This window comes from Seriola lalandi, unplaced genomic scaffold, assembly GCF_002814215.2.
Source record: "Seriola lalandi dorsalis isolate HSWRI2012SDOR001 ecotype SW California unplaced genomic scaffold, Sedor1 jcf7180002054572, whole genome shotgun sequence".
Taxonomy (NCBI): Eukaryota; Metazoa; Chordata; class Actinopteri; order Carangiformes; family Carangidae; genus Seriola; species Seriola lalandi.
Genome location: NW_019525125.1, coordinates 1,652,856 through 1,680,694, shown reverse-complemented (window position 1 = coordinate 1,680,694; position 27,839 = coordinate 1,652,856). Strand labels below are relative to the sequence as shown.

Genomic DNA, 27,839 nt, shown 5'->3' with positions numbered 1-27,839 from the left:
TTTCAGTAATTTTAGATAGTGTTAAGTTATTGATTTGCAGAGGTATTTTCTTGAAAGACCTACATTTCATTAATTATCTCTATGTAAGGTTATGAACTTGAACTTATGAAATTTTGCATTTTTGTAGGTTCAGCTGACATGCTGTGCATTGTTACCCAAACAATGAATTAGAATTGACTAATTGGAATTGATTAGCTTCAATTATACCAGTTAAACCAGTTTGGCTATAATTAATAGGCTACTAAATTACATAACTGTCTTTGGGAAACTTTGTAGGAGTTTATGAGGAAATTACACACCCATAAAATAAAACTGTTGCCAAAATAATTTAAGAAGTGGACATAGAAGTTACCTGGAGGTAGCATTTTTAGCGTAAAGAAAAGAAAATGAAGCATAAATAAGAGAGTCAGTAAGTGCTGGTATTTTGTTGTCAGTTATTACCAGTATTGCTGGTTTACAGTCTGGAAGGTAATCACGCATGCGCAGTCGCAGCCCTCACGAAGGCTGGGATGATAATTACATGTCTATGGGCAGAGCGCGAACACACCGCTGGTTCTTGCTGCATTGCCTGAGCCTCAAAGACCTGTGTGTGTCGTATCTAACATGAGGCATCTAATACAAAGATAATTTTTTTACACAGAAGAGTCTCTGTACGTCGTTCTTCTTCACAGGAAAGCCCTCCCTTTTCTCTGCCTGGCGGGTGTGGAAGTCTCGCCGTGGAGCGGTTGTCACACAGGCCGCGGATCGGGTCTTGTTGCTGGGAGGAGACCATTCAGACTCCCTGCTAGCATTATTAGCTGGCTATGATGCGTCGCTGCTGCTGGTGTATTTTCTACACAGCAGGCCACTGTACAGCGAGGCAGGTCCTTGGTTGATTGTTTACCCCGACGGAACTGAAGGGCGACGTGGATATACACCACACCTTTCAAGGTAATGTGTTGCCAGCTAGCTAACGTCATTCATGGGGCCGATGAATGCAGTGCTGCTCCAAGCTAGCGGTTAGCTGGTTAGTTAGCTGATTTACATTTGCATGCATGGCCGCTTAGCTAACCTCACGTTAGGCAAATGTGCACTTTGTCACCTAAGTAGTAGTTCCATCATTAATGATGTTATAGCACCAACCCACTAACGTTAGAATTAAGGCTAATCTAGATAATCAGCAATTACCTAGCTTGTCCAACAAACCAGCATTGGGCCGTTAATGGTAACATAACGATGAGGTAACGCTGAGTTAAGGCTACAGGTAATTTAACAATAGCTTAACCAAGGTTAACTTTTCTGGCAAAATAAAAGTATTCGGGTCCTTAGTGTGATACTATGTGTTTATGCTTGTTTTTCCTTATCTTCATCCCATCATAATGGGGATAAGGAATGATACCTTGGCTATATTCTTATTGTTTGGGTAATTGTAAATGTGAGTAAGACAAACATAAGTCTCACAAAACAAAGTAGAAGTGAGGTGGAAACAATGATTAGCCAACACGTCATCCTGAAGGGGGGATTGAAAGTGAAAATGCTCTGATTTTGATGTAGTCACTGATTAGAAACATTAGTGTTCCGGACTCACTCTCTTTGATAATAATGATTATGATAATAATAATAATGATAATAACAATCTTTCATTGCTTAGCACTTTTTGAAACGAAATATTAGAGATCTTCTAAGAAGAACAGACCAAAAACAAAAAAAAGATGACCCAAATTAATAAAAAGAGACAGGGCACAGACAGATTTAAACACAGTCACTGATGTAACAATGCATGGCTTTCCCAGAGTTTGTGGACTGTGACACCAAATACAGTTATCTTTCGTTGCGAATCTTGACAGGGCAACCACTGTCAGAGTTTTGTTGCACAATCTGAGATTGTCTATCAATGTGAAAGTGTGAGTAGTTTGCTTTATCAACAGTCAGTAAGATTGTTTATGGCCAAAATGTGCTATCTGTAAGTGATTTTGGTTGATGGACCTAATATAATCACAAAAGTTAGAACAACTTCGCATATATTTTCTTCTTCAGTTGTGGACTAGTACAGTACATAATACATTATGCTTGTCATAATGTACATACTGTCCAGAAAGTTTCATCCTTGTTCTCAAGACTGTTTTAGGTCACCATGGCCTCACTGTAGGTTCACTTCAGTACTAGATAGTGCAAAGACAGTCTCCACTCTGTCATCAAACATTTGACATAATGACTGTGATCATGCCTGCAAGGTTGCTACTTTTGTAGTTATGTCTCAACCACTAGATGCAAGCTCTAATTGAGCATTGAAATGAAGATTAAGAGCAGTACTCAAAACAACAATTTCCTAATAATCAACAAACACCTTTATTTATGCCTTCTTCATTGAAGAATTACTCTAATGGAGCATCCAGCTACTCACAAGCAATGCCAAGGGGCTTTGTATCGTAGCAGATTGTGGATGGCTAATGTGCTGTTATTTGGCTGTGTCTCTACTTTGCAGTATGTTCAGTATAATTGTGACTCTCTAACATTATGTTTATTTTTATTTTTTAAGGATGGATGTTGATTTTTGTGCTGGTGGGGACAGTACCAGGAGAAAGGTGGATTTGGCTGGGGTTGCAGAAGGCACGATGGATGTTGTACCATTGGAGATGTATGACTCTGCCAGAGCAAAAATAGCTGCCAACCTGCGGTGGCTGTTTGCTAAAGCATACGGCATTGGTAAGTAATGTAAATTTACTCAAATACAAATACAATTACTACAAGCTACACAAATAGCAAGTAGGTTTTCCTTTTTTTAGATTCACAGTCATCTATATGACTTGCCTGTAATATCTAAATGTCTACTATTACAGAACACAGAGAGTTTCATGGATCCTAAGATAGTGCCTGGAAATTTGCAGCATATTTTCCTCATATTCTCATAGTTATTTTTTAAAAATTCAGATGTTGTTGTTGGAACAATATGTTTACTCTTCTCAACATACTGACAGTCAGCAGATTGTGTAGAGCTTCAGCGGTGAAACATTGACAGCAAAAGCCCAAGAGAAAGAAATATTTGTGTATGTGTGCACTCAGGCCAACACTAATTCCCAGTTGACACTTGGCAACTGAAGCCTTCCTCACTGACTCACCAGATCCTTCCATTCTTGTTGGGTGGCCAGTGAGATTGAACCCAAATCGGGCTGAGTGACAGGCACTGAGGATTAGGCTATATTTGTTAGACTGTACTCAGAGCATGGAAAATACTGATCTGTACTGCCAGTCACTCACACTCCCTGTTAAGGTGGCATCAACATTAGCAACTGGGCCTTTGAGGCAGATTTTCTGTAGTTGCAACAGTCAAGAATTGCATAAGTTTCAGGAATGAGATATGTGAAATTCAGCCCAGCCTTTTAAGGATGTGTTTTGTTGTGGCCATAAAACTAACAGCCTTAAAAACTCCAGCACTGTCACTGCTTACCTTCTGTTATGTAGTAGTTTTTTCACTGGGTAAAGCTTGTAAAGTGCACAACAAAGACAGCAATCCACCAGATTTTTCTAAACATTTTTCATTATGTGTGGATTAATTTACTGTAGATGTGAAGTTTGGCGAATAATTGAAGGCATGTCCACTCACTTTCCAGTTTATTATTATTTTTATTAAGTACATTAAGCTAAAACTAATTAAAGGATAAGCTCAATTGTGTGTTAAATCAACAGTCAGTCAGGTGCCCATATGGACATTGAAGGTATTGTTTGCTGTAATGTATTTTACTGTTCATAATTAAAAGATCTCTTACCAAAGAGAAAATGTATTCAGAAGTTTATCTGATGCTTATTGGAGGCATCTGCAGTGAGTCAGTGCAGTCATTATATAGCGCTTGAGTGTAAAATTCCCTTGGAAAAATTGTGAACCTATTATTTTAGACTAATATAGCACCATTGTAATAAATCACACCTTCATTAAGGTCGATATGTTTTTTTTTTTGCATTCATTCAACACTATTTTATTTTTGGAAGCTTTAATGTGAGGCGCTGGTGGAATTGTATTACGATGAATTGAGAGGTGTTTCTAATATGCAGTAGTCTCTGTGTTATGAATGGGGTGGACCACCTTTGAGAAAACACCTTTTGAAAATAAGAGTCAGTTGCCTAATACTGGAAAATTAGTGTGTAAAATAAAATAGTTTACAAATACAGCTAGTGCAGCTTGCTGTATCTTGTTGGGCTCGTAGCGGTTGGAACTAGCTGTGGTTGGCTGTTATGATCTAGCCAGTGCGTGTGCTGAAAACCTTACATCTCTTATCAGCAGCTGGAAGTTAACAGCAATTAACTGTCAGTTATAGATGGTCTTTCTGTCTCTTGCGTGCAAGTTTCCTTGTTCTACTTGCATGTAACCAGCCATCATTAGGAGCTCCAAAATTCTAGCTGACTGAATTTCTAGTTGAATATGAATTATCATAGGCCTGTAGTCCAGCTTGAGGAGAAATATCCACATGTGAGAATTTTTCTCTGATCGCCTTCACTCGCATAATACATTTTTAACCTCTAAGCTCAGACATGTCAGCGAGGAACATCCTGACTGTTTGGGAGATGTTTAATCATCGGCCTTCACAAATATTGAAGGATTAACATCGCAGCATATCATCATTATTTCACTGTGGAGCTGCTTGTTACCTTTTTGATGTGCTGTGGGGTGTCTTCTTATCATGGCAGTTAAGCTTAGTCAGTGTTAGCCTCAGCTATCTGATGCTCAGGTCCCATCATTCACTGCTTTGCATGTCTGTGGTATCAATGTAGTTTCGGGTCAAATCATCTGTCAGTATTTCAGAGGCTCATACAAGCTTTCCTTTGTATTCTGTGGTTTCTCCCATATCTGTGGTCATTACACAGATTTTCTAATGTCACTGAAGCATTCATACTAAACAAATGACAGTAAGTTATGGTTTTAATGGTAATCCGGGTTATGGACGTCCTGCAGTTTTACTCTAAACCCGTTTTGCTCTGAGATCCATTATGTAGGTTCATATTTTCTCAGAGTTCATACTAAGGCTTGTAGGCATTTGCCTGCTCACTTCAATGTCTGTCATTATAGGCCCTGGCTAATGATGCAAGCCTAAAGATGGAGCATAACAACATCTCTGTACAAAAGATGATGTATCACAGATGAACTTGGGTGGAGATCCTGTTCAGTTACAATACAAAGCATACAGTTGCCCCAAAGCTTTGGCAGCCCAGAGGGAGACAACTCTCAGGTGCAGCCACAATTATCCTCCTCTCTTGGGAACTGAATATATTAGCCCCATTTGAATTTCACCCTATGGATCATATGGTGTCTGTTACAGTGCTAATGCCATCCAGTTGTTTACTTTGCTTGTGCAATGGCTGACAGAGTGTAGGATTCTCATGATGTGGGGGTTGTCAGGGAATCAGGTGCATCTGGTGTGTACTCATCAGTGTGGGTTCCCTGTTGAGTCTTTGATCGTGCATATCTATGTTTATGTACATGCTCTCCTGTCCTGCTGCCCTCTGCATGTGCCACAGCTGCTCCCAGCCTGAGCAACAGACAGCCAGACACATCGCCGGCAAGAGTCAGCACCTGTCATGATTGCAGGCACATCGCTGGTTGTTGCACTGGCCTGCCTGTGCTGATTGTGGTATTTTGATGATCCTGGTTGGCTGATCGTGCCGTAGCACATCCTGGTTCTTGTTTACAGACCCTATCCTCATTCTCAACCCCATCCCAGTTTGTAAATTTTTCAAGCTGGCTCCTGGTGGCAGGAGGGTGGGGGGCAGCTGCCAGACGACATCAGTGTCTGTGGAATGAAGTCAAACGTGAAGACTCGCCCTGGCCAGACCCCTTTGTTTTCATACACAATTACTCCCACTGTTCTAATGTGTTTAAATACTCAGACGCATCTCTCCAGGAATGACCTACACTGCTGGGTGGTGTTTCGCATAATAGGATGACATTCTTATTTGCACCATGTCTATGATGGCAGACAGCATAGCTGTGAGGCCTGCATTGTCATAATTCATGGCAAATACAGTATACAGGATCAATGTGATCTGAGCATTAGCAGCTACTGAAATAAGGGCTAATCATATTAATCATATTAAAATTGCCATTTCAATTCATATTTGCAATTTCATTCTCACAAAAGTCTTCATATACAGTATGCATTAGCAGGAGGATTTGATGGAGCAAAGCAAACGCTCCTAATTGCTTCCCAAGTTGAGTCAGCAAATGACAAGAGGGGAGGGCGGCAGAGACAAAATCAAATTTGAAAGAGACAAAAACAAAAGTAGAATAGCAACACTTAGTTTTGGATGGACCACAAGAACAAAACTGAAAAAATGTGCTGCAAACTAGGAAACCCCATCTGTAAGTAAACGTATCTAGCTGTGGTTCTGGTTGAAATGTTCTCATGCTCTGTAGTATTTTTGGATTAAAACATGATGATGGTCAATTTTAAGCACTGTTTCTAGTGATAGTTGCAGCACTGCATGGCAACACCACAAATTTATAATCCCTTGCACCTGACTATAGCAACGTCTACAATGTGAATTACATACCCTATATTTTTTTTTCTCATCTCTCCCCAACTGGGCTGCTGTAAATGTGAGATTTTGATATGTCTCTGTGAGGTCATGGTTTTATATCTAATTATTCTTTTCCACCATATTTTAGACACTCCTCAAAGCCTAGTTTGTTGCCTTGTTACTTGTGCAGTTCAGCTTTTGTCCTTGGTATGTTATCACAAAAGCAGCTGGAAGAAGCTGCATTTCTGTTTTTGTGAGCAGGATATTGCTGACGAGTGGCTCCCTTTATCCTGTCTGTCAGAACACTGAGAACACATCACATACTAGCATACAGCTTATGCTGTGTTACTGGAGCTCAGGCAGAGTTCAAAACAGATTTAATGGAGCGGGGTTATTTCTATCACTGCACCATTTTGTTGAAAAGTGAGATTTTGGACACTTTGTTAGACCTATTTTAAACTTGTATGTGAGGTTTACCTTGCAGTTTAAATTTGGATTAGTGCATGCCTCAAGTAAAGTGCTCCTCCATCCCATGTCCTTATATGGCTTTGGTGTTTGGTGAGAATGACTTCACATCCAGAGCAACAGAATCTCTTGTGTAGGTCATAGTTTTCTTATCGTACTTCTGCCTCCAGTATTGTTAAATTAGCACTGGCCAAGCCAACCGTGTCACCTGAGAAGCCTGCTCTCACTGCAGACTCGGCTTAGTAAGGATCTATTTCTCAATGTACTCTTAAGGGCAGTAAGCTGTGACTTACAATTACAGATGGCCATGTTTGCGCTAAGTAAACTGAAGCTGGCATAGAACAAATATTACACAGAAAGCGCTTTGCTTTGTTGCATTCCTCTACTGAGTTGACATTGTCGAAGTTTGATAGATGTAGGCTGAGGCAGACAGAGATGTCAGTGTTAAAGGGGCTTGACAGGCACTGTCATTTTCCTCCTTCATCATATAATGTTTTAAGATTTAACTCGTATCCGTCTTCAATTTATGTCACAAATTGAAAGCTAAACTTCACAAACTACTTTGGGAGCAAATGGAAATACCACATGATTCACCTACCCACTCTCTCCATTGCAGACCATATTCCAGAGGATTTAAGGGACCCGTTCTACACGGACCAGTATGACCAGGAACACATAAAGCCACCTGTCATCCGCCTGCTGCTGTCCTGTGAGCTCTACTGCCGTGTCTGCACCCTCATCCTCAAGACGGAGCAGGCAGCTTCTCTTCAGTCCCACCTGTCTGTCATCCAGGCTCTGTCCAGGAAGGGCATTTATGTCGTGGAGAGTGACGATACGCCCGTCACAGAGGGAGACCTGGCCTGTGTGCCTATCAAAATGGTGAGTGGACGCATTGAACGTCGGTATGGACATGTTGCTCGTTCCCTAAAAACCGAGCAGGAGTCCTCATTGATGGCTGAGTTGTGAATTACCATTTTCAATTTCACCGATCACTGATTGACCATTTTCAGCTTAAGCTTCTCCTCTGGGTGAAATTAAAAGCCAATAATATTGAAGTATTTATACTCTTATTGTTCATAAGACACCCTTCAGCATCAGGCAGGCCATGATGCTGCAGTAGCTTTTACAATTTGTAAGTTGTAGCACAGATTGCCTGTCAGAGAAGAAGGAAACCAGGCCACCAGCTAAAACAACTTTGCACATTACCTGTAACATCCCCAGCTCTTCCTGCTTCTGATGTATTATCTTACCACAGTGAAATCAGTGGAAGTAGTCAGTGCTTGTATCCTCGTCGGTGCAATAAATCTTAGCCACAGGCATTTGAACTACTAAGAAACCTCTATCTATTGTGTAGAGTAACTTTAAAATCTTGTGGATAGGCATTTGGTTATTTGTTTTGCATTGCACACTGTGTATAAGTGAGTGTTAGACATGTTTCGCTGCTTGAAATAGTACAGAGAACAGTTTCCGGATGATTTGGGTGTACCCTTATCATTTTTATTCAAATTAGTTGTGTGAGGACTTCCATGCACGATAAGGCTGAGATTAGGATTTGTGATGTGTTATTGCACCATGGCAATGCTGTATCTAGTCTCTCAGGGGTGGAATTTAGCGACTCATTTTTACTCTATAATACACCCTTGATATTTTTCCACATTTGCTCTTTCTTATGTCCATAGCCAAAAATATTTTTTTATAACAAATCTGGTTAGTCTTGCAGGGAACAATTCAAACTTAAGTTAAAAGACAGTGTCTCATCATCAGTGAAGTTGTGAAGTCTGCAGTTCTTAATAACTGATTATTACGTTTCCTTTAGGGATGCAACAAATATTAAACTAAATATAAATATAAACTATATTGATTAATGGTTTGTAAATTGTCAGAACAATCCAAACCACAAAGAGTTTAGTTTACAGTTGTAGGAAACCTGAGTTTTGAAATAGGATTTTGCATAGTCTTAACATTTGTTAAGTTCATTTCTTATGATTATCGTGGTATTCATTTTTTCTATAACATACAGCTGTATTGTTGTGATTACCTCGTGTTCAAAATACCATGTTTTAATCCGAGGACATAGCTTTAATAAGCATCCTCTCTGCTGCAGCTTTCACATGTGGAACTAACCGACTCATTCATTTAATTACTTTGTCAAAAATATCACTTCCTATTCTTTCTTTCTAGTTCATGAAAGAAAAAACCTACAAATCCTCATAATAATTGAGGCCTGTTCCCTCTCAGAACAGGCAGTTTAATCAGGGGCATCAGTGTTAAGAGGGTTACTCTTGCGCTAATACTTCTAAGAATTGATTTTATTGTCTGTGATATCTTTCTCACCTACATTTTTGTCAATCTGTTAAGCGCATTTGCTGAATGTTGGCACTTGGAAATCTTCACCTTTAGTCCCCCAGAGCTCAGTTTAAATGCCTTTCACACAACCATGCTCCCTAGTTGATGCATTAGTTTGATTCTGAGGAAAATGTGGATCTGTAGACAAAGAGGTCGTATATCTTCATGCAGGAAACTGGTGGCCTGGCTCTACTGATCTTCTCTGTAGTCATCATATGAGTGTAATACTCATAATATTTTCACAGATCAGCTCTTAAACAGATGTAAGGTCCTTTGTTTGTATCCTACATCCTCTAGTTCATCACCTGAATCAATAGCAGCATGTCACAGTATAGTGAATCAGGAACAGAAAGCCCCCCCACCTCGTGGCAATGAGATTTCACCAAGAGCAGTTCACACAGGATAGAATTAACACCAATGAGCTCAGTTGCTCTCAGCCATCTTCCGACCCCTTTGTTACCATGGAAACCGGCAACAGTGTTGAGCAGGCCTCCTCTCTGCAGGCTCACTAGTCAGGGATGTGTCTGCTTTTCCTGTGAGCGGCCTGACAAAATAATCCACGCAGGCCTGTGTGTAAGCAGCCAGACACAAAGCCTGGTGAGGGGATGGAAAATCCTGAGCAGGACACCGCTTATCTTTGATAGACTGTTGGAACCCCCTCCCAGTTTGCTGACTTGACAAGGCGTTTCCATAGCAACTTACATTTTCCGACTTTGTCTGTGTGTCTGTGTCTCTGTGAATGAAAGAGATCCCATACCTGCAGACAGCTCCTCTGCACCTTGTGTACTCTTGTTGGGGCAACAGCTGGGGCTTGTAAAGCCTCAGGAAACTGGCCATACTCTGGAGTCCACTTAAACTTTTGTATATGTGTGTGTGTGCGTGCACGCTGTCTGTCTGTCAACGTGCACACCCACAGCTCGGGGCAACAGCAGCCCTCTGCTCCCCATGGGGCTTTATGCTGTGCTGATGAAGGGCAGAGTAAATGTTGGAGGAGAACAAAAGATTGAACAGCACATTGTGCTGTTTGATTTGCCCTTTTGTGTATTTATTGAGCACCTCGTAATGACACTTAAGTGTTAAATGCATCTTTTTTAAGATGAGACGTTTCAGATTTTACGCTGCTGCATTATGTCGCAAATGCATTATGTTGTACTGTACTGCATGTTTAAACCAATCTTTTTCCCTTTTTATCGGTTAAGTACAGCATCTCAATATGACATGTCGGTATGCACCAGTTTCAGGGATCTGGGAACGTTTTGTCGGATAGTGAGTACAGTGACAGTGGTAGAAATGATGGTGTGAATTTTCTTAATAAGATCAATTTCAGTAAACCCTAGTTATCCTTTAAATGAAGGCAGAGAAACGGATCAGAGGTCTGCCAGTTTAAGAGGAACAAATATTTATCTGAAATGGCCTTAATGCTTAAATCGTCTTTGCAAACACAAAACAAATCAGCTCAGTACAGTAGCAGTCACAACAGTAGCTGCTGTGTAAGTGCAGAACTTGAGCTGCTCCTGGTTTCCTTTACACACAGTCTTCATCCTTTCTTTATCAATATGCATAAACTTTCCCCTGTTTTCAATATTACAGTCAAGGTTTGTCTGGAAGTAGATCTTCACTGTTGTTGTCTGTGTCCATGTAGGTCGTGCTGTGGAGAAAGCTCTGAATAGCTCTCATTTGTTATGTTAACCAGCATAATCTCTGTGCACTTCCATCACCAATTGGATTAGCCTAGCAGTGTGTTACACAAAGCGCTGACTGAAACAATGGCATGTATATATTTTGTTCTGTAATGGATTCAGGTGCTCCATTGTTGGCTGTGATTTTTTTTTGGACTAAACCCTTAATAACCGACTTTTATGTAGAAAGAGATTTTGCAATTGCGTTTGACTACCAAAATTGGGTTTTGCAAGCTGGGGACAAATGTTTCTTAGTATTTGGTCTGTGTTAATTCCCACCCTGGCTGTTGAGGGATCAATATTTTGACCGGTAGGCACCAGGTGTTAGGCCACTTGCAATAAGGATGCCCCTGCTGGGGCTCTTGATTGCATTAGGATGTAGAAAGTGGGTTTAAGGTTGGACACCCATTGTGCTGAATCACCTTTGATTAAGACTTGGTGGTTATTTAAAGCTGCACAATTGTTTAGGAACCTCCCACTGGAGCCCTGAATTAGACAGTGCCCTTATCCATTAATCTCATCCATTTATCCACACCCCATAGTGGCTGTTATGTACCAGAATCCACTGGTCACTAATTAGTTTTTATAACAAAATATGGTGATGATGATATCAAAAGATCAAAAGATTACCTGCCAAAGTAATAGGTGGGATATTCTTGAAACAAACTACAGTGTCATCTGAACATGTTTTAAGACTGTTCAGAAAAGCCACACTTACTTATAAATATCACTGGTCTGTTCCCCGGTTTTGGGGCGTGCTATTGTATATGTGAAAGAGTTTTTTGGCTTCACAAGGGAAATGTGTGAAATATGATGAATTGCCTCAAGTGATATCACTCGATCTGGCTTCAGTTGGGGCTGAAGACTTTGAAAGAAGTTAGTTTGCCAGACCTCTGTGGCCTTTTCCTCATATCCGCTTGAGGCTAGTGGCTTGATGCTACATGAGCTGCAATTAGCATAAGGCACCTGAATCTCCAACTGAACGGTCTGTGGTCAAGTTGCATTGTGGGCTAATTAGGAGCAGGTTTTGACAAAGAAGAATAGTGCCTGGAATATTTTTAACTGTCCATCATGTGTCCAGCAATGTTATTGGACTGCAGTGCTACATGGGTAATGAGTACTAGAATACAGGGCGAAATGCCAAGACGTGATAGTAGTAGTATCTTTGGTCAGTCTCTGTATGAAGGCATTTAGGGTGTCGCACTCATTTGTACATACAGAGAGTGATGGAAGTTATTTTAAAGAATCAAAAAAGAAAGCTTGACAGTCTCAAGTCCTGCATCCTTTGCTCATCTGGAAACACTGCATTTAAAGTGCACTGACTCCTTAGTTGCTAGAAGGAATTCTATTTGACATTTGCTCATTTATCACAGGGTACAAGATTTATCAGGAAGGGTATACTTAAAAACACACTAAATACAATACACTTAAACTATCTTAGCATAGTCTTCGTTGCATTTAAGAATTTCAAACTAAATACTTGTGTTAGTACATGTTCTCGTTTTATTTGCCTCCAGCCTTTTTCTTATTGGAACATATTGGAAACTGGGAGAAAATCCAATGAAATTGAACCGTCCTCTCTTTCTCTCTCACCCAGAGTGCTCACATGCCGATGATCGATGCCCTGATGATGGCCTACACAGTGGAGATGATCAGCATCGAGAAAGTGGTGGCTTCTGTCAAGCGCTTCTCTACCTTCAGTGCCTCCAAGGAGCTGCCCTTTGACCTGGAGGACGCCATGGTCTTCTGGATCAACAAGGTTGGGACACACAGACGCTCAACCCAGATATAAGAAGCACCACAGCACACTGACTTTTCACTACAGTTTACTAAAATAACAAGATTCCAAACATCTTCCACAGGGTTTTACCTTTTTATTGTCTAAAGTCCAGCTGGTTTAGGTCATGGGCTGCCACATATTTATCACTCAGCACAGTGTGGGATGAATGACCTGTTTCACATTGACAGTCTAAGTAACAGTAGTCCACTTGTCTTCTTGAGACTTGTACGTCATTGGTGCTCAGAGACAGGATAACAGATATGAGTGTGGATCTGGTGCACACACAAGAGGCTGTGGCTCATGTTGCACTCATCTTTCAATGAGTTGAAGTCCTGAGGCAGCGAAAGCCATGACGCAGTGTGTCCATGAATCATCATGATGTGCGACACCATTATTGTCTGTGGAAAGGAAAGTGTCTGTTTTTAATGGAAGGCTCACAAGCGGTGACATTTCTTCCTGGTTAATCTGTCAATACATGTATTTTTTTAATAGTGTTGATTAATCTATGGATTGTTTGTCCTATAAAATGTCAGAAAATGTTATAAATTATCCATCACAATTTTTCAGAGCCCAAGGTTAAGGTTTCAGAAGGCTTGTTTTGTTCGAGATGAACCCACAAAATCGGCAAATCCTCACAATTTTGTTTGGTAAATTACTAAAACTAATCAGTTATCAAACTTGTTATTGATACATTTTCTGTCACTTTGTTTACATGCACTTGTAACTAGAAAATTAGAAGGAAATGAGAAATTCTCCAGTAAATTCATTTTTTAAATATCCTGTTAACTAAAAAACCTTGTTAGCAGAGATTAGAGAAATCTGATTTCCCCTGGAGGTGGTGATTTCTCTGCCATGTTTACGAGCAACAAGTTTTGTAATTGGCTTTTTACAAGTATGCAGTGGAGTGGGGAAATGAAATTAGGTAAAATAATTCCCTCCAAACTCAGTGTAAAACTGCAACTAACACAAACTAGCCTCCAGAACGACCACTGAATAGCTGACTATTTGTGAAAAGGCATTTGTGCGGTGAGAAAGAGCTGTCTGTCTGTCTGTCCCCTCCCTGAGCTCTGAGTCTGACTCTGCTCTTTACATGGACATGCAAGACGTGTCCGTGTCTAAGTGTAGCACAGATTTGAACCAGGTATTTAGAAAATCAGCTGAACAAAATGCAAATTCATGTGCGTTTCCACCCACTGCTGTTACGTGAATGCTAGTCGTTGGTACATTGATATAAACAGCTGGCAGCGTTAATTATCTTTCATGTATTAATCTGAGAAACATTACAATCTTCTCATGGCTCCACACAGATGAGAGTTTCATCTTAAGCTGTTTTTCATGTTTCCATTGGAGCAGAAACCCAAATGCGCTTCTTGTACATCATGATTTATTCACTAAGCCGGTTTCCATTGCCCTTCATGACATTTACTATTATCAATACAGCAACTTTTCCACCTCAGGCAAGTGTATTATTTGTCTTATTTGAGAGTTTCCACTCTGTTTTTTTTGTGCACAGATTAGAAATTAGCATTCAGTAAATAAAACAGGCACATAAACCAAAGAAGGAAAAAAAAACAAAGCAAAACGATTTAAAACAAGTAAGCCAATCCAAGTTTAAGGTCGAGTGTAAGAGAGAAATCTGATTGCTGACCCGCCACATGTGTACACAGATTTATAGTAATCAGGTTACTACAGAACATGTAAAAGGGTACTTCGATTATCTGCATAACCTGGTTTCTCTGCGTGACCTTGTTTCTTCAGTGCATGTAAACGTACTGAATATGTCATTACTTCTTTTGCAGTTGAACATGAAGATGAGGGAGATTACAGAAAGGGAGCACAAAGTCAAGCACCACCCGCTGGAGTCCCCCAGCCACCAAAAGGTAAAGCCACTCAGAGTCTTCCAGTTGTTTCTTTTACCTAAAATAACAGACCCAAAATGGCCAACACTCTTCTTCCAGTAGCTCCATATTTCTGGCATTTAATTGACTTATAGAAGAAATTCCTTTTATCAGAAACATTTTCCTTATTAAGTCTTTATCAAGTGGGCGTCATCGCCACAAAAATGTTTATCAAATGGAAACATGGTTCAAGACAACAGGAATGTTTCTTCCCTAATGGCATTTGCAGTTGTTTTGACCCTGCTCTCTTTTTCTCTATGTAAACCGGAAGCAGATCAAATCCTTTTGTCTGTGACCTCTGACCTGTTAATCTTTCTGCTCCTGTTCCTCATCTGTCCCCCCCTCCCCTCTCTTATCCCTGCAAACTGGATAGTCTCCCTCCAAATGGTATTGGAAACTAGTCCCTGTAAGTTGGATGCCAGTTCCCCCCCGCCCTCCCCCATAACCCCATTTTCTTCCCTCTCCCTCTTGCACGCATAGTTCTGTGTTGATGTGCGAGCACACTCCACCATGGCTCATTCAAGCTCATTCTGTGCTGCTTGTAGCCAGTGCGTCAGCAAGGGGGAGAAAGCTGACAGTTATTTTTTTATTTTTTTTTATTTTTCCCCTTGTGGCAAATACGTCACACAGGTGTAAGGTTATTATAACCTTTGTCAGTTGTTCAAAAGATATTCCTTTAGCTATGCTTTGTTTGCTATCTCATTTCAAGCTCAAATAGGCCCTGTGTATATATATATATATATATGTGTGTGTGTGTGTGTGTATGTGTGTGGTATTTGCTTGGCCAGTGAGAATAAAAGCAAACCCATGCTTACACCTCTTCCTTTGCTTTGCAGTCCCATCCCTGGCCACCTCCCCTCACTGATCTGCTTTGTCATTCCCCCACCAGTCTCTCTCTTCTGCTCTCACACACTGTTTCCTCTGTGCTCACGGTCTCCTCTGACAGTATCTCTGCTCTCTGTGTGTGTGTGTGTGTGTCAGCCTGACGTCGTGCACGAGCTGGCCCACTGCATGCTGGAGCCAGAGGAGCTCTCTGAAGCGGTACAGTGTTTCATCCTAGTCAGGACAAGACTCACTTATGTAGAGCTTGTTTAGTAATAAAGCTTGTTTGGTTTAGTTTCACCTGCTTGACTACCGTTGCTATAGTTTTGAGGAATAGCCTCCAAATAGATTAAGTAATGTTGTATGTTTAGATCAGTATATTTTCTTGCTGCTCAGCTTTTTTGTGCTGTACGTGTTCTGTTTAAATAGTGTAGTTTGTCCAGACTTGTACGAGGGAGTGGCATGCTTTGTCAGTCTTTTGAGGACTAAAACTGGATGTTTAAACTTGTCCTTTATTCTCTTTTATTAAAGGGTCCCTGGCCACATTATTAGGTGCAGGTATACAATCTAATGCAGTCCAGTACAAAAGCCCTGCCACATTTTCTGCCTTTACAAACTGCAAACTCCATTAATAAACATATAGCTAAAGTGACACCTCATAGATATTGTCAGCCCTAATTCAACATTTTTATCTCTGTAAAGGCTGAGCTATTGTATTTGATTGCATTAGATTTTACAGGTGTACCTAATAAAGTGGCTGCTGAGTATTTGTTGGGCTCTTGATAGGTTTCTTAATCTTGTTGGATTCGTTCCCAATTATGCATCATGTGATACAAAGATCTTTTCCATTCCAGCGCAAGGCTAATCCCGTCTGTATTTCTTAATAACTTTGATTAATTCCCTTCATGCCTCTTTTATTAGTGCCACCAAAAATGTCAGATTGATTGGTCATTACGTAGGGAGCGGTGTTCTCAGTATAAGGTGAAGACTTACAAGTCGTGCAGAAGCATTTGACATTACAAGCAGTAGGACCAGTCGGTACAGACTGCTTTGGCATCCTGGGCGGTCTATATATATATATATTGCTCCGAATCATATGTAGATCTGTAAGTGATCTCCATTTTTAGTTTCTGCATCACATGTACATGCCTGTGTAACAGTGTTTAGTCTGTGTCATCCGATTCTGTTATATGTAACAAGTTTGTGCTTGTGCTTCAATGAAGCTGAAATAAATACTGAAAATACCAGCTGTATAGAGCATGTGTCCAAAACTAATGCATCTGGGGTGAGTGAGTTTCTGGACCAGCCACACACTCATTTCCCATAAGTGGGCCAGTGATTACCCCAGTTTCTGTCCCAGTCAGCTGCTTCACGTTGCCTGGGTTGACTGGGTTCCACTGCTGGCTGCCTTCCCATTAGAGCCGGAGGAAAGCTGACCATCTACTCTGTGTTACTCATATCACTGCTCTAACACCTTCACCTCCATCTCCTCCCAGTTAACCTGGTCTTCAGGGTTCTCCCTAAACTGGATGATCACATTAAACCTGCTGTTGGTTCAGTTGAAGAGGAGTTTCAACTTATATTAATAAAACTAAATACCTTTTTGCTCTGAAACTCCTGGGGAGAACTTTGATCTGATGCTTAAAATGAATTGGCCAGAGCATTAACTGTCATTCGTTGGTAGTACCATGGTGGGGTGTGTTGTTGCTGAGGCTTTTCTTCTCATACAGCCGTCATCCTCTCCCCCTGGTGGTTAGGTGCGGTATCGTCGGGAGCATGCTTCAGGCCGCCAGTTGCCCTTCTTCCCACTGCTGGAAGACCTGATGAGGGACGTTTGTGACGGAGCTGCACTGCTCACTGTGGTCAACTACTACTGCCCAGACCTCATGAAACTGGAGGGTATGCTGTGCTTGCGTGCATTCACTCTCGCACGTTCTCACAAAACACGCTCTCGTTCAATAGCTGCATCATGCCAATTATCAGTTGCCCTAAAAGAATTTAAAGAGCATCAAGCTTTCTCTGCTAACATTGAATTTAATATCTATGTGTGATACTATTTCTGGCACTTGCACATGGCTTACTGTTCCAGTCCAGTCAGTGTGACATTTATAGACATAAGGTCATTGAGTGGTGTCCTGATCTGACTTGCTCTTTGCCCGCCTGATCAGATATTTGCCTGAAGGAAGTTCCCTCCATCGCTGACAGCCTGTACAACATCCAGCTGCTCAGAGAGTTTGCCAACGAGTATCTGAACAAAAGTTTCTATCTGACAACAGAGGACATGCTCTACTCGCCGCTTGTGCTCAAGGTACAAAAACTCACATACTGTGTTTATCATGAACATTTGCAGTAAAATTGACTTTTAACCTGGAGTCAAAAGCCTGTATTCAAGTCTTTTCACCATGTTTCTTTTGCTCTCCACGTAGCACAATGTGATGGTGTTCATTGCTGAACTCTTCTGGTGGTTTGAGACTGTCAAGCCAGAGTTTGTCCAGCCCAGAGATCTGCAAGAGTTTAAAGATGGTAAGCATCACAGTGTGACTACTACTCATACACGATGGAAGATATCGCTTTGCAGCTTTGAAGGTTACACAGGTTGTCTCATAATGAAAGCGTGGCCATGGTTTTAGTTTTAGTTTTAGTTAAAAACATAAATTCACCAGACATTTCAAGTAAGACGTGAAAATTTAAGTTTTAGATTTAACAGTTTTCACCTAACGGCAGTGCAGCGGAGTTCGTGTCCATCTGTACCAGACCTTCAAGATAATGTTAATGACACACTTTGGGGTTAGAAATGACTTCACGTCTTACTGTACTTATTAGTCATATCTTTAATTAAGAACCTACCTATATATATTTTCTTTTTTTAAAATTTTAAATCAGATTTTTGATTAAAGTGTCTTGTTTAGGTCACCGAAGCTGAAATAATTAATCAACTGATCGATTAGCTGATCAACAGAAAATGAATCGGCAATCACCAACAGCTATGATAGTCAATCGTTTCAGTCATTTTTCAAGCAACATTCTGTTGTTTCTGCTATTTGGGTCACAATGAGAAATAAATTCCAGTCACTCTCAGTTGACCCTTTCCAGTGACGGCGAACCTCAGCCAATGATTAATACCTCTGTCCTTCTCCTTCCCTCAGCTCGAGCCATAGCTCAGCCCAAGAGTGCCCGTCCATCAGTGCCCATCTCCAACGCCACCAAGCGCAGCTTCCTGGCCAGCCCTGGCGTGGCCGATAACCAGAGCAGCCCTGAAGTCTGTAACAGGTACTTCCTGCACCCTGAAGACTCTGACCCCCTGTAAGTCTTCTCTCGCTTTCCTTCTCATTCCACCTCATCATGATCCTGTCTGCTAACCAGTTACAGTAACCCTACAAGGATGGGTAGATATGCAGCGGTGTCTGACTTTCATTGTCATGTGCCCTTCACCTCTAACCCTTTTAGCTACTGCACCAATAATGTGCACTAAGTAAATGTGATTTTTGTATTGTCTCTGTCTGTGTGTGGTTGTTAGTGCTTGTGTGTGAAATTGAAGCTTAGGTTAGCTATCTGAAAAGGTTCCATTGAAGTGTGTGTGTGTGTGTGTGTGTGTGTGTCTGTGTCTGTGTGTGTGTGTAGATGGTATTTGGTTGGCAGAAAATGTGTCTCTTTGTCTTGGGTGTGACCTGGGCTGATCCAGGAAGTATTTTTGCCAAGCTGTTCTGCTGGTACAATTCTGATGACAGTTTCAGTAATTGTGCATAACTGTTAAAAAAAAAAAAATTGCTACTAGAAAAATTAAACTGGACTCACTGCTTTGACGGAGTGTTAAAATTTTGTTTTTCTATTGTTTTTGGCTTTTAGTAAAGGGGGTCCAACCTTCAGTCCTTCCCACCCACTTCTGCCCCTGCGACAGAGACAGCAGAAGCAGCAAGGAGAGGAAGGTGCAGGTAAGGAAACACACACACACACACACACACACACACACACACACACACACACACACACACACACACACACACACATCTTCAGATCCTACATATAAGCCAGCATAGGATACAGCTTAACATTCAAATTGTCATGCTATTGTACTCATGAGCAGCTTGTTTCATACCTCCTGACTACTCATGTGTTTCTGCTTAGGTCTGAGAAACCGTTCAAACTCTCTGACTCAGATGGACGGACAACCCCGAGGCTCTATTGTTGCATGGCCCGACAAGAGGCAGAGGTATGAAAATAGTATAATAGCACAAATGCTCATGTATTTTATATATGCAGTTCAAGAAGTGATGGAATATGGGATAGGATCTTTATCTAGACGAGTTGTTAAATACTGGAAAGCGTTGGTCTACAGTCTGCAAATGTAAATACATGTATATGAACTCTGTATATTGTAACCTATTGTAAATTTTTTCCATGCTCTCTCTCTGCAGACCACTGTCCACACTGAGCCCCTACATGTTGCATTCAGCCACAGACAGTGATGTAGACATGGCCTCTGGTGACAGTGTGAGTCTGGCTCGCTCCATAAGTAAGGACAGCCTGGCGTCCAACGTCATCAACGTCACACCCAAGCACCAGACTTCTGTCCACCAGCCCTCACAGGCTGCGATGCGCAGAGTCAACGGCCACGGCATGCTCGCCAATGTCAGCGCTGAAGGCGAGGAAGAAACTCTGATGGCAGTCGCAAGGACTGATGTTCCCCCTACCCCCAAACGGGTAGATGGGACACAAGCAACTGCCACTGTGGGATCCAAACCTTCCAGTGACTCCAAACCTGCACCAGATAGCTTTTACCTAGAACCACTGATGCCTGCCGTGCTCAAAACGGCTAAAGAGAAGTCTGTATGCCTAAACAAGGAGGAGGAGAGTGGTGAGGGGCCCCACTCCTCAGGAAGGGGCTCTTTACGCCGAGGAGATGGATCTACATCAGCTGTTCGTAGGAAAGCACCCTGCAGCCTAAACCAAACCTTTACCCCTCCAGGTGAGGAGGCAGACTTGTCAGAGGAACCTCCCCAGGGTCAAGCTGGTTTCAGGCCCACTGTCACTAGCAGTGTGGATCCCTCATCCAGAGAGCCAGCCGGGGGTTTCTACCTGCATTCAGATTCTGAAGAACCAAAGTCTGGCCAGGCCGTGGAGGCTGAGCTGGAAGACCTGGATGAGGAGGAAGAAGATTTGGACGAAGCAGTTACCACTAAAGACCCCAACTGGTCCAGGAAAGCCTTCAATGAGGAAGATGAAGAGGAGGAGGAATCAGCCAAACTCCAAGAGGATATGAATGTGAAAGAGCATGAGGACAAAGATACGAATGGTGGCAGTGGTCGTTCCAGCCCCTGTCTCAGCGCTCACTCCCAGGCCAGCAGCATGGCCAGTGGCAGTGTGCGCATGACCTCCTTCGCAGAGCGCAAAGCCCAGCAGCAGCGCTTCGGCAGCAACCATGACCTACGCTCCAGTGCCTCCAGCTCCCAAAGGACCACCCCAGATGGATCAGAGAGCAGCGGGCCCCTGGCGTCCTCCTGGAGGCTTAAAAGAGACCAGAGTCCCTCCTCACCCATGGGAGGATGCAATCGTACAGTGGATGGTGGTACGAATGTGCTGGCTTCTGAAATTGTCCAGCTTCATATGCAGCTGGAGGAGAAGCGACGTGCCATTGAGCACCAGAAGAAGAAGATGGAATTGCTGTCGGCGAGGCAGAGGCAGAAGCTGGGAAAGGCAGCTTTCCTGCACATAGTAAAGAAAGGTGGAGGCAAGAGCGACACATTACCCAACCCACTTAAAGCTGACATCTCAAAAGACGAGCTCAATGGGGGAAAAGGACCATCAAGTAAAGATGATATGTGTGTTGATGCCCTGAGGGGAGACAAAGAGGTGGAGGGAACCACCCCACCAGGTGCCTTAGACACAGACAAGAAAGGAAACAGTGGAAGCTTCTATCTAGAAGAAGAGTTGGACCTGAACGAGTGCAGCCGCTCCATCGAGCTGCTGAACGAAGCCATCGGCAGCATCCAGCAGCAGATGATGCAGCTGTCACTGCAGCAGGACATGTTGATGAAACAGAATGTACAGTCCTCCCCAGGTGCAACTCCGCCTCCCCCTGTCACCAGTGACAAAAACAGTGACTCTAAGGCGGGCACAAGCTTTCATTATGTGGAGCACCTCCCTGGCACTGGCACTGGCACTGGCACTGCCCCCACCAGGAAACCCCCCAAGCTGAGCTCAGGCCGGGGCTCCAGGTCCAAACCATCAGAACTAAAAATAGCCAAGGAGCAAGGCCGGCAGGCCTCCAGGACCCTCAATCCTACCCAGAGTGGGTCAGAGACATTACCACATCCAAGGCAGTTAGGTGGGGGCAGGTCCCCCAGGGTGGAGCAGCCCGACAGCCCAAAAAAGCCAACATCAGGAGAGACAATCGACAGGCCAGGCGCCGGCCACATTCGGAGCGCCACCTTCCGGCTTCATGACGACTCGAACCTGCGCCTGCCGACCCGAGTGGACCTGTCGGCAGTGACTGCCCCTGAAGTGTCCTTCGACGAGTGCCTGTCCAGCACCACTGGAGAGTCTGAGCTCAATTCTTCAGACAGTTCAGGGAAAGAGAACATACCATCAGAGGAGGTGCAGCGCAACAAATCCCACCTGATTGAAGTCGATCTGTCGGAGCTGAAAGCGGAAGAGGAGAGCGCCGAGGAAAGAACGACAGAAGAAGGTGAAGGAGAGCAGAAATCAGTCATGGGCTTCTTCTTCAAGGTAATTCCCTTTGCATGAAAATGAAAATATTTATTTGTTTATGTGATTTATTTAGTGACGATGATGACATCATGACTTGATATCTGAAAATTTCCATTTCAGTTCACCAGGGTCTGTGTAATGAATTAAAATAAAAATTATTTAAGCCAAAAAATTGATTATTAATTCATTATTATTCCTTAATATTGGCTACTTGAGAACTAAATGGAATACTAATTAAATCCTTAAATATAATATTGATTATCTCGTGTTCTAGGACGAGCAGAAGGCAGAGGATGAGCTTGCCAAGAAAAGAGCAGCGTTCTTGCTGAAGCAGCAGAAGAAAGCTGAGGAGGCTCGACTCCGCAAACAACAACTAGAAGCAGAATCTGAGCTGAAACGAGATGAAGCAAGGTAACTCCTTTTTACCGACACTAATATTAGGATTCATATTGTTCTACCACGAAGATGGTCACGACCAGGTGTTTGATTTCAATGCCAGGCGGAAGGCAGAGGAGGACCGGCTGCGTAAAGAAGAGGAGAAGACGCGGCGGGAGCTGATCAAGCAGGAGTATCTGCGGAGGAAGCAGCAGGAGATGTTTGAGGAGCAAGGCCTGGTGAAGCCCAAAACCCCCAAACCGAAGCAGAAACACAGACCCAAGCCTGTCTTCAGAGAGGAATCCTCCAGTGACAATTTATCTAAGTGCTCTTCCACACGTAAGATTGTTACATAACGAGTTTGACATTTAGCTGAAGCTGCATTTTCTTCTTTACGTGTCTCAACATGGTAGTGCACTTTGGTTTGGTGTCGTGGGACATGTTGGTTGACTGCCAGTTATTTTCTTTTACTACAATAATTATATGTCCTTCAGTTATTAGTAACACATTAATATTGAACAGGACTGAGATGAGGGTGGTTGTTGTAGATTTTTCTGATTTTACAATCTAGTTTATTTACATGGAGAAACCTTGTTTTTAATCATCCCTGTAGATATTTTAGAAGTTGCATTGAATCTTTCCATACCTTCACTTAAAACACTGAAGTGAGTGAAATGATGGTGCACTTGACATGCAAGAGATTTGATATTTGATTACATTATTCACTTTTTCGAGCATCTCATGTTGAGTATGTTCAGTACAAATACTATGAAGTTGATATTCTCTCTTGATGATAAAAAAAAAAAAAAAAACTAAAAGTCTTTACTTTGTTTTTAGCAGATGCCTCTAAATGTTGTAAACACTTGAGTACAAAATGTTTTAAATTGTGTCTGTTTCTTATAGCTGACAACCTGAGCAACGCCCAGTCAGGCTCCAGTCTGTCTCTCGCCTCGGCCGCAACCAACGAGGCCGACAGCGTCAACTCTGGAGGAGCCGGTTCTCAGCGGTAAGCAGCGCAGTGTTTTCTGTTAACTCGTGAGCTTGTGCTTAAGACTACTCTCTACATCGTTTACTTTTAAGATTTGCAGTATTTATATGATGACATTTTCTGTAAACTCAAATGAGTATAATATATAATCATTCATTCCATTATGTCCCGCAGCTGTGACTCTGTGGAGTCGTTTCCAGGCAGTCGTAACAGTCGAACTGCAGAAAGAGACTGGGACAACGGCTCCACTGCATCTTCCATCACCTCCATGGCTGAATATACTGGTAAGTGAGCAGATATCATTATGTTTTTTGTTTTTTTTCTCAGCTATCATCAGATATAATTCAGTGACAGCAGCCCTGTGGTTGTGTTTTTTCAGTTAATCATTTATCAGTGATGAAAAGATCACGTCCAGCCTGCTTTCAGCATGACACAAAAACACCAGTCAGTTTCACCGTTCTGCTCGTCATACTTTTCCGAACACAATAAATGGATAACAGTTACCTGACTGTGACCTGAACTGACTGTTGCATGATGTAGACTCGTGGTTAATTTATAATCATCTGACTCATTATTTTCTCTCTTGTTGTGTGTTACACAATACATGTGTTGTTTAACCGGCTTTCCTCCTTCAGGTCCCAAACTATTCAAGGAGCCCAGCGCCAAGTCAAACAAGCCAATCATCCACAATGCAATTTCTCACTGCTGCCTGGCTGGCAAAGTCAACGAGCCCCAGAAGAACCAGATCCTAGAGGTACTTAATGTTTGAAATGTCAGCAGGTTGTTTGGCTTACCTGTTTATGTAAAGTCACTGTAGTCAAAACAACTTGGAAATAATTTTTCTGATTTTACCTCTCTGAATACTTACCCCAACATTTTCATGCCCTTAGTACAAGTATGTTGGTGTGATTTCTTAGAACTGAGAAAGGATTAGTCCATTGATTATGGAAGCCCATAATAAAGGGCGAGTGAAACTTTTTCATACGTTTGTTGCCCAGAGAAAGACACGGCAGTAATGTTACACAACACGCTAACACACATTATGCTAACCTTGTGTTTGGAGTACATGGAGAAATTACAAATCACCTGGAAAAAAAACATGAATGCTTTTAGTCCCATTTAGACTGGGGTAGTGGTGCACTTCAGCCTCTTCGGCATTAGAAAAGCACTTAAAAAATCCTGACAAAATCCTCTTTTCAAGAAGCTCTCAGGGCTTTGGAAGGTGATTTATTTTTTCTAAAGCTTCTTGTGGCTGAAGTGAGTATTACAAAAAAACAAACACAAAGAAATGGCCTCTCAAGGCTTCTGTAATTGATTGATTAGTCCATATTTGTCATGTATCATTCCTAACTGAATATTTAGGTTTTTTTTGGGGGGGGGGTTTTTTACATTAAACACAACAAAAGAGCAGATACATATTCTAATTAGATCTGCTTTAAAAATGAGATGTCTCACTCGGTTTTTCCTGCCTTTTTAAGATTTGAGCCTGCTATTTAAACATACCTGTGTCATATGACCATATGCCATATTAACGACTGTTTTCTGACTCCTTCTTTACCAGGAGTTGGAGAAGTGTGAGTCCAACCACCTGATGATCCTGTTTCGTGATGGCGGCTGTCAGTTCAGGGCGCTCTACTCTTACTTCCCCGACACCGAGGAGATACAGAAGCTGACGGGCACCGGACCCAAGAGCATCAGCAAGAAGATGATTGACAAGCTGTACAAGTACAGCTCAGACCGAAAGCAGTTCACCGTCATTCCTGCCAAGACTGTGTCAGTCAGCGTGGACGCCCTGACCATCCACAACCACCTGTGGCAGGCCAAGAGAAGTGCTGTGCCAAAGAAAAGTGTAAAATAGCAGACCCGATTTTTAACCCTCTATCATCCAAATCATCTTATGCCCATCTTGCTTGTGTCCTGAATAGACTGCATTGATGCTCACAGCCAAGCTCTCCGCCATGCTCGGTCTGGAAACCTACTCAGGAGAGGCCACATCTATGAGCTTGTGGTCATGTGTAGGTGGACCAAGACAGAAACAAGGGAAAAGGTATGTGTGTGTGCGTGCGTGTCTGTGTGTCTGTGTGTGTCTGTGTGTTGTGTGTGTGTGTGTGTGTGTGTCACACAGGTGGTCTGAGGAACTGGTGCTTGCAACGAAAAGAGGAATGCCGGCTGAATCTGCTTCTTCTCCCTGTGATCTCAGTGCGATCTGTTCAGGTTTCTTTTGGTCCGGCTCTGTTTTTCTACGACAACCACGACTCAAGCATGTGGCATTTTTTTCTCTGTCTCTCTAGTATGTGGTGGATGTTCATTTTTACATGAAGTATTTATTAGTTCAGCACTGTCATGGTCAGGAGCTCAGCTGCAGCACTAAAATCCTTCCTTCCCTCCGGAAGCGCCTCTCCTTTGGACTAATTTGGACAAAAGGAGGGGACATCGGGAGATTTCTGTCGCTCTTTTCAGAAAATCCGAAGCAAGGGACCTTTGTAATACCCCTTTAGGACTGTTGGGCTGCTCTGCTGTCCCAACAAAAAAACAAAAACAACAATCTCTTCCTGCGTGGACTGTCGAATCTGTCGAATCAGGCTGGCATTACCGATTTTGCCTCACCAGGGATCTCCAAAAACCTGCTGCTCTGAACTGTCTTCTTCTTTTGTCGCGTGGGGAGCTCCTCAGGTCTCCCTCAGACATCCGTTGGCCTTTCACGCATCGTGGTACTATCGTCTATTTATTCAACCGCTTTTTAAACTAGACGCTGATCGTGTAGCACTGGATATGTGTATAACGAGGGGAAAAAAAAAAAAAAAGTTAACGACGGTCATTTTAAATACTATTGTTGGAACATCCTTTTTCTTGAGGGTGGCAAAAGAGGGTGAATGATAGGCTTTGGTACAGAAATGATGCTTTTTTTCTTCTTTTTTTTTTTGTTTTAGCTTTTCTTTTTTTCTGTTTTTAATTATTATTATTGAAGCAATGTGGTATAAAGTTTGAGCTGATGTTATGTGTTTTCATCATAACGGGAATTCTCTGATGTTTAGAGCTTAGTTGTGTTTTCTCTCTCCACTGGGCACTCTTGAATTGTCCTGTGTAAAGGTGCACTCATGAACACTTGTTGACGGCTTCTTTCATGCAATGTAACCCCCCCTCCCTCCTCCCCCCTCCCCCCCTCGAGTGTTTTTGTCGGCCTGTCCCATCTTTAACCACAAGAGTGGCGCACACACACACACACACACACTCTTGTTGTGAAGAGTGTTTTTCGTGCTGCTCTGTAACTGGTTCGAATGACAGTATTTGATATATTCACAAAGGGGGTTTCTGTGTGGGCGGGTTGGCGGGGGGGAACTGTGGTTCAGTTATGTACCAACATTAAAGAACATTCCTCCAAGGTGTTGACAAACACTGCCACGTCGTCTCTCTCTCTCTTCTCTCTGTCTTTAAGAATAATCAAAGTGCTTTGCTTTTTTTCCTTTTCTTTTTCTTTTTTTTTTTTTTTTTAAACCGTTTGTTGGCCTCGAGAACAACCAGAAGTGTTGCACAAGCACTTTACTTTCTGTTTGTTTGGGAATTTTACCTTTTTGAATGGATATAAAAACTAAGAACTAATTAGTAATACTGCTGTTGTGCGCTCCGAAAAAAGTGTGAGAACTAAACCAAACGCTAAGATTTAATACTGACACATGAATCTGAAAGGCCTCCGCTGATATGATACTACTGCTGTCTCCAAAAACTACAGAATACTTGATTTGTCATTTGCTGCATTTTGGAGTTTTTGGGGGGGGTTTGGGTGGGGGAGGTGGTAGATCCTTAACTGTATGTGAGTGTATTTTTATGTTAACTAAAAGATTGTATTGGCATTTGGTCACCATTTTTGTTACACTAGTGTACTTTTCATCCTTGTTGATTTTATCTTTGATCCCATGCCATCTATTTATTTTAAAATGGAAGCACTGAAACGGAATAAATTTTCAAGTGAATAAAAGTCACATTTTTCATTTTTATTCTTTCCTCATGGGTTCATTTGTTCATTTGTGAGACTCACTGTTTATTTTCTTTTGCTAGTTTTAAACACCACACGGACTTTAATCTTTACACGACAGCTCACCAATATCACAAAAGTAGTTTTTGTTTATTCACTTAATTTATTTATTTTTTAAACAAGAAGCTACATGGAGCATCTGGCTACATCCTTTCACTGGAATGTTTATTTTGCTGAGTTATGTCCTGTATTTAACAATTTTACAGTGTTTTATTCGATGTTTTGATATTGCCAAGAAGATATATTTGTGGTTTGT

General features: G+C 42.0%; 1 protein-coding gene across 2 annotated transcripts; it reads left to right on the top strand.

Annotated features, from left to right (window-relative positions):
- The first annotated feature begins 510 nt into the window (after window positions 1–510).
- camsap1b (calmodulin regulated spectrin-associated protein 1b) lies at window positions 511–27,545 on the top strand. 2 transcript variants are annotated; one of them, XM_087176878.1, is made up of 18 exons: window positions 511–930; window positions 2,519–2,685; window positions 7,571–7,833; window positions 12,577–12,738; window positions 14,559–14,639; window positions 17,237–17,378; window positions 17,648–17,787; window positions 17,906–18,002; window positions 18,626–18,749; window positions 19,326–19,411; window positions 19,605–19,689; window positions 19,895–22,205; window positions 22,462–22,598; window positions 22,687–22,901; window positions 23,466–23,568; window positions 23,725–23,834; window positions 24,186–24,304; window positions 25,112–27,545. In XM_087176878.1, the coding sequence occupies exons 2-18, from the start codon at window positions 2,520–2,522 to the stop codon at window positions 25,406–25,408; spliced, it is 4,638 nt and encodes a 1,545-aa protein (XP_087033004.1). In that variant the 5' UTR covers window positions 511–930; window position 2,519; the 3' UTR covers window positions 25,409–27,545. The 2 variants fall into 2 exon arrangements, with proteins under 2 accessions (XP_087033004.1, XP_023272909.1); XM_023417141.2 differs by having other exon boundaries at window positions 18,626–18,782.
- Window positions 27,546–27,839: the final 294 nt, after the last annotated feature.

Coding starts and splice junctions, on each gene's coding strand:
- camsap1b (XM_023417141.2), top strand. CDS start 2,520: ATGGATGTTGATTTTTGTGCTGGTGGGGACAGTACCAGGAGAAAGGTG. Junction 17,788..17,905: donor ACTCGCCGCTTGTGCTCAAG/GTACAAAAACTC, acceptor CTCTCCACGTAG/CACAATGTGATGGTGTTCAT. Junction 22,902..23,465: donor ATCTAAGTGCTCTTCCACAC/GTAAGATTGTTA, acceptor TGTTTCTTATAG/CTGACAACCTGAGCAACGCC.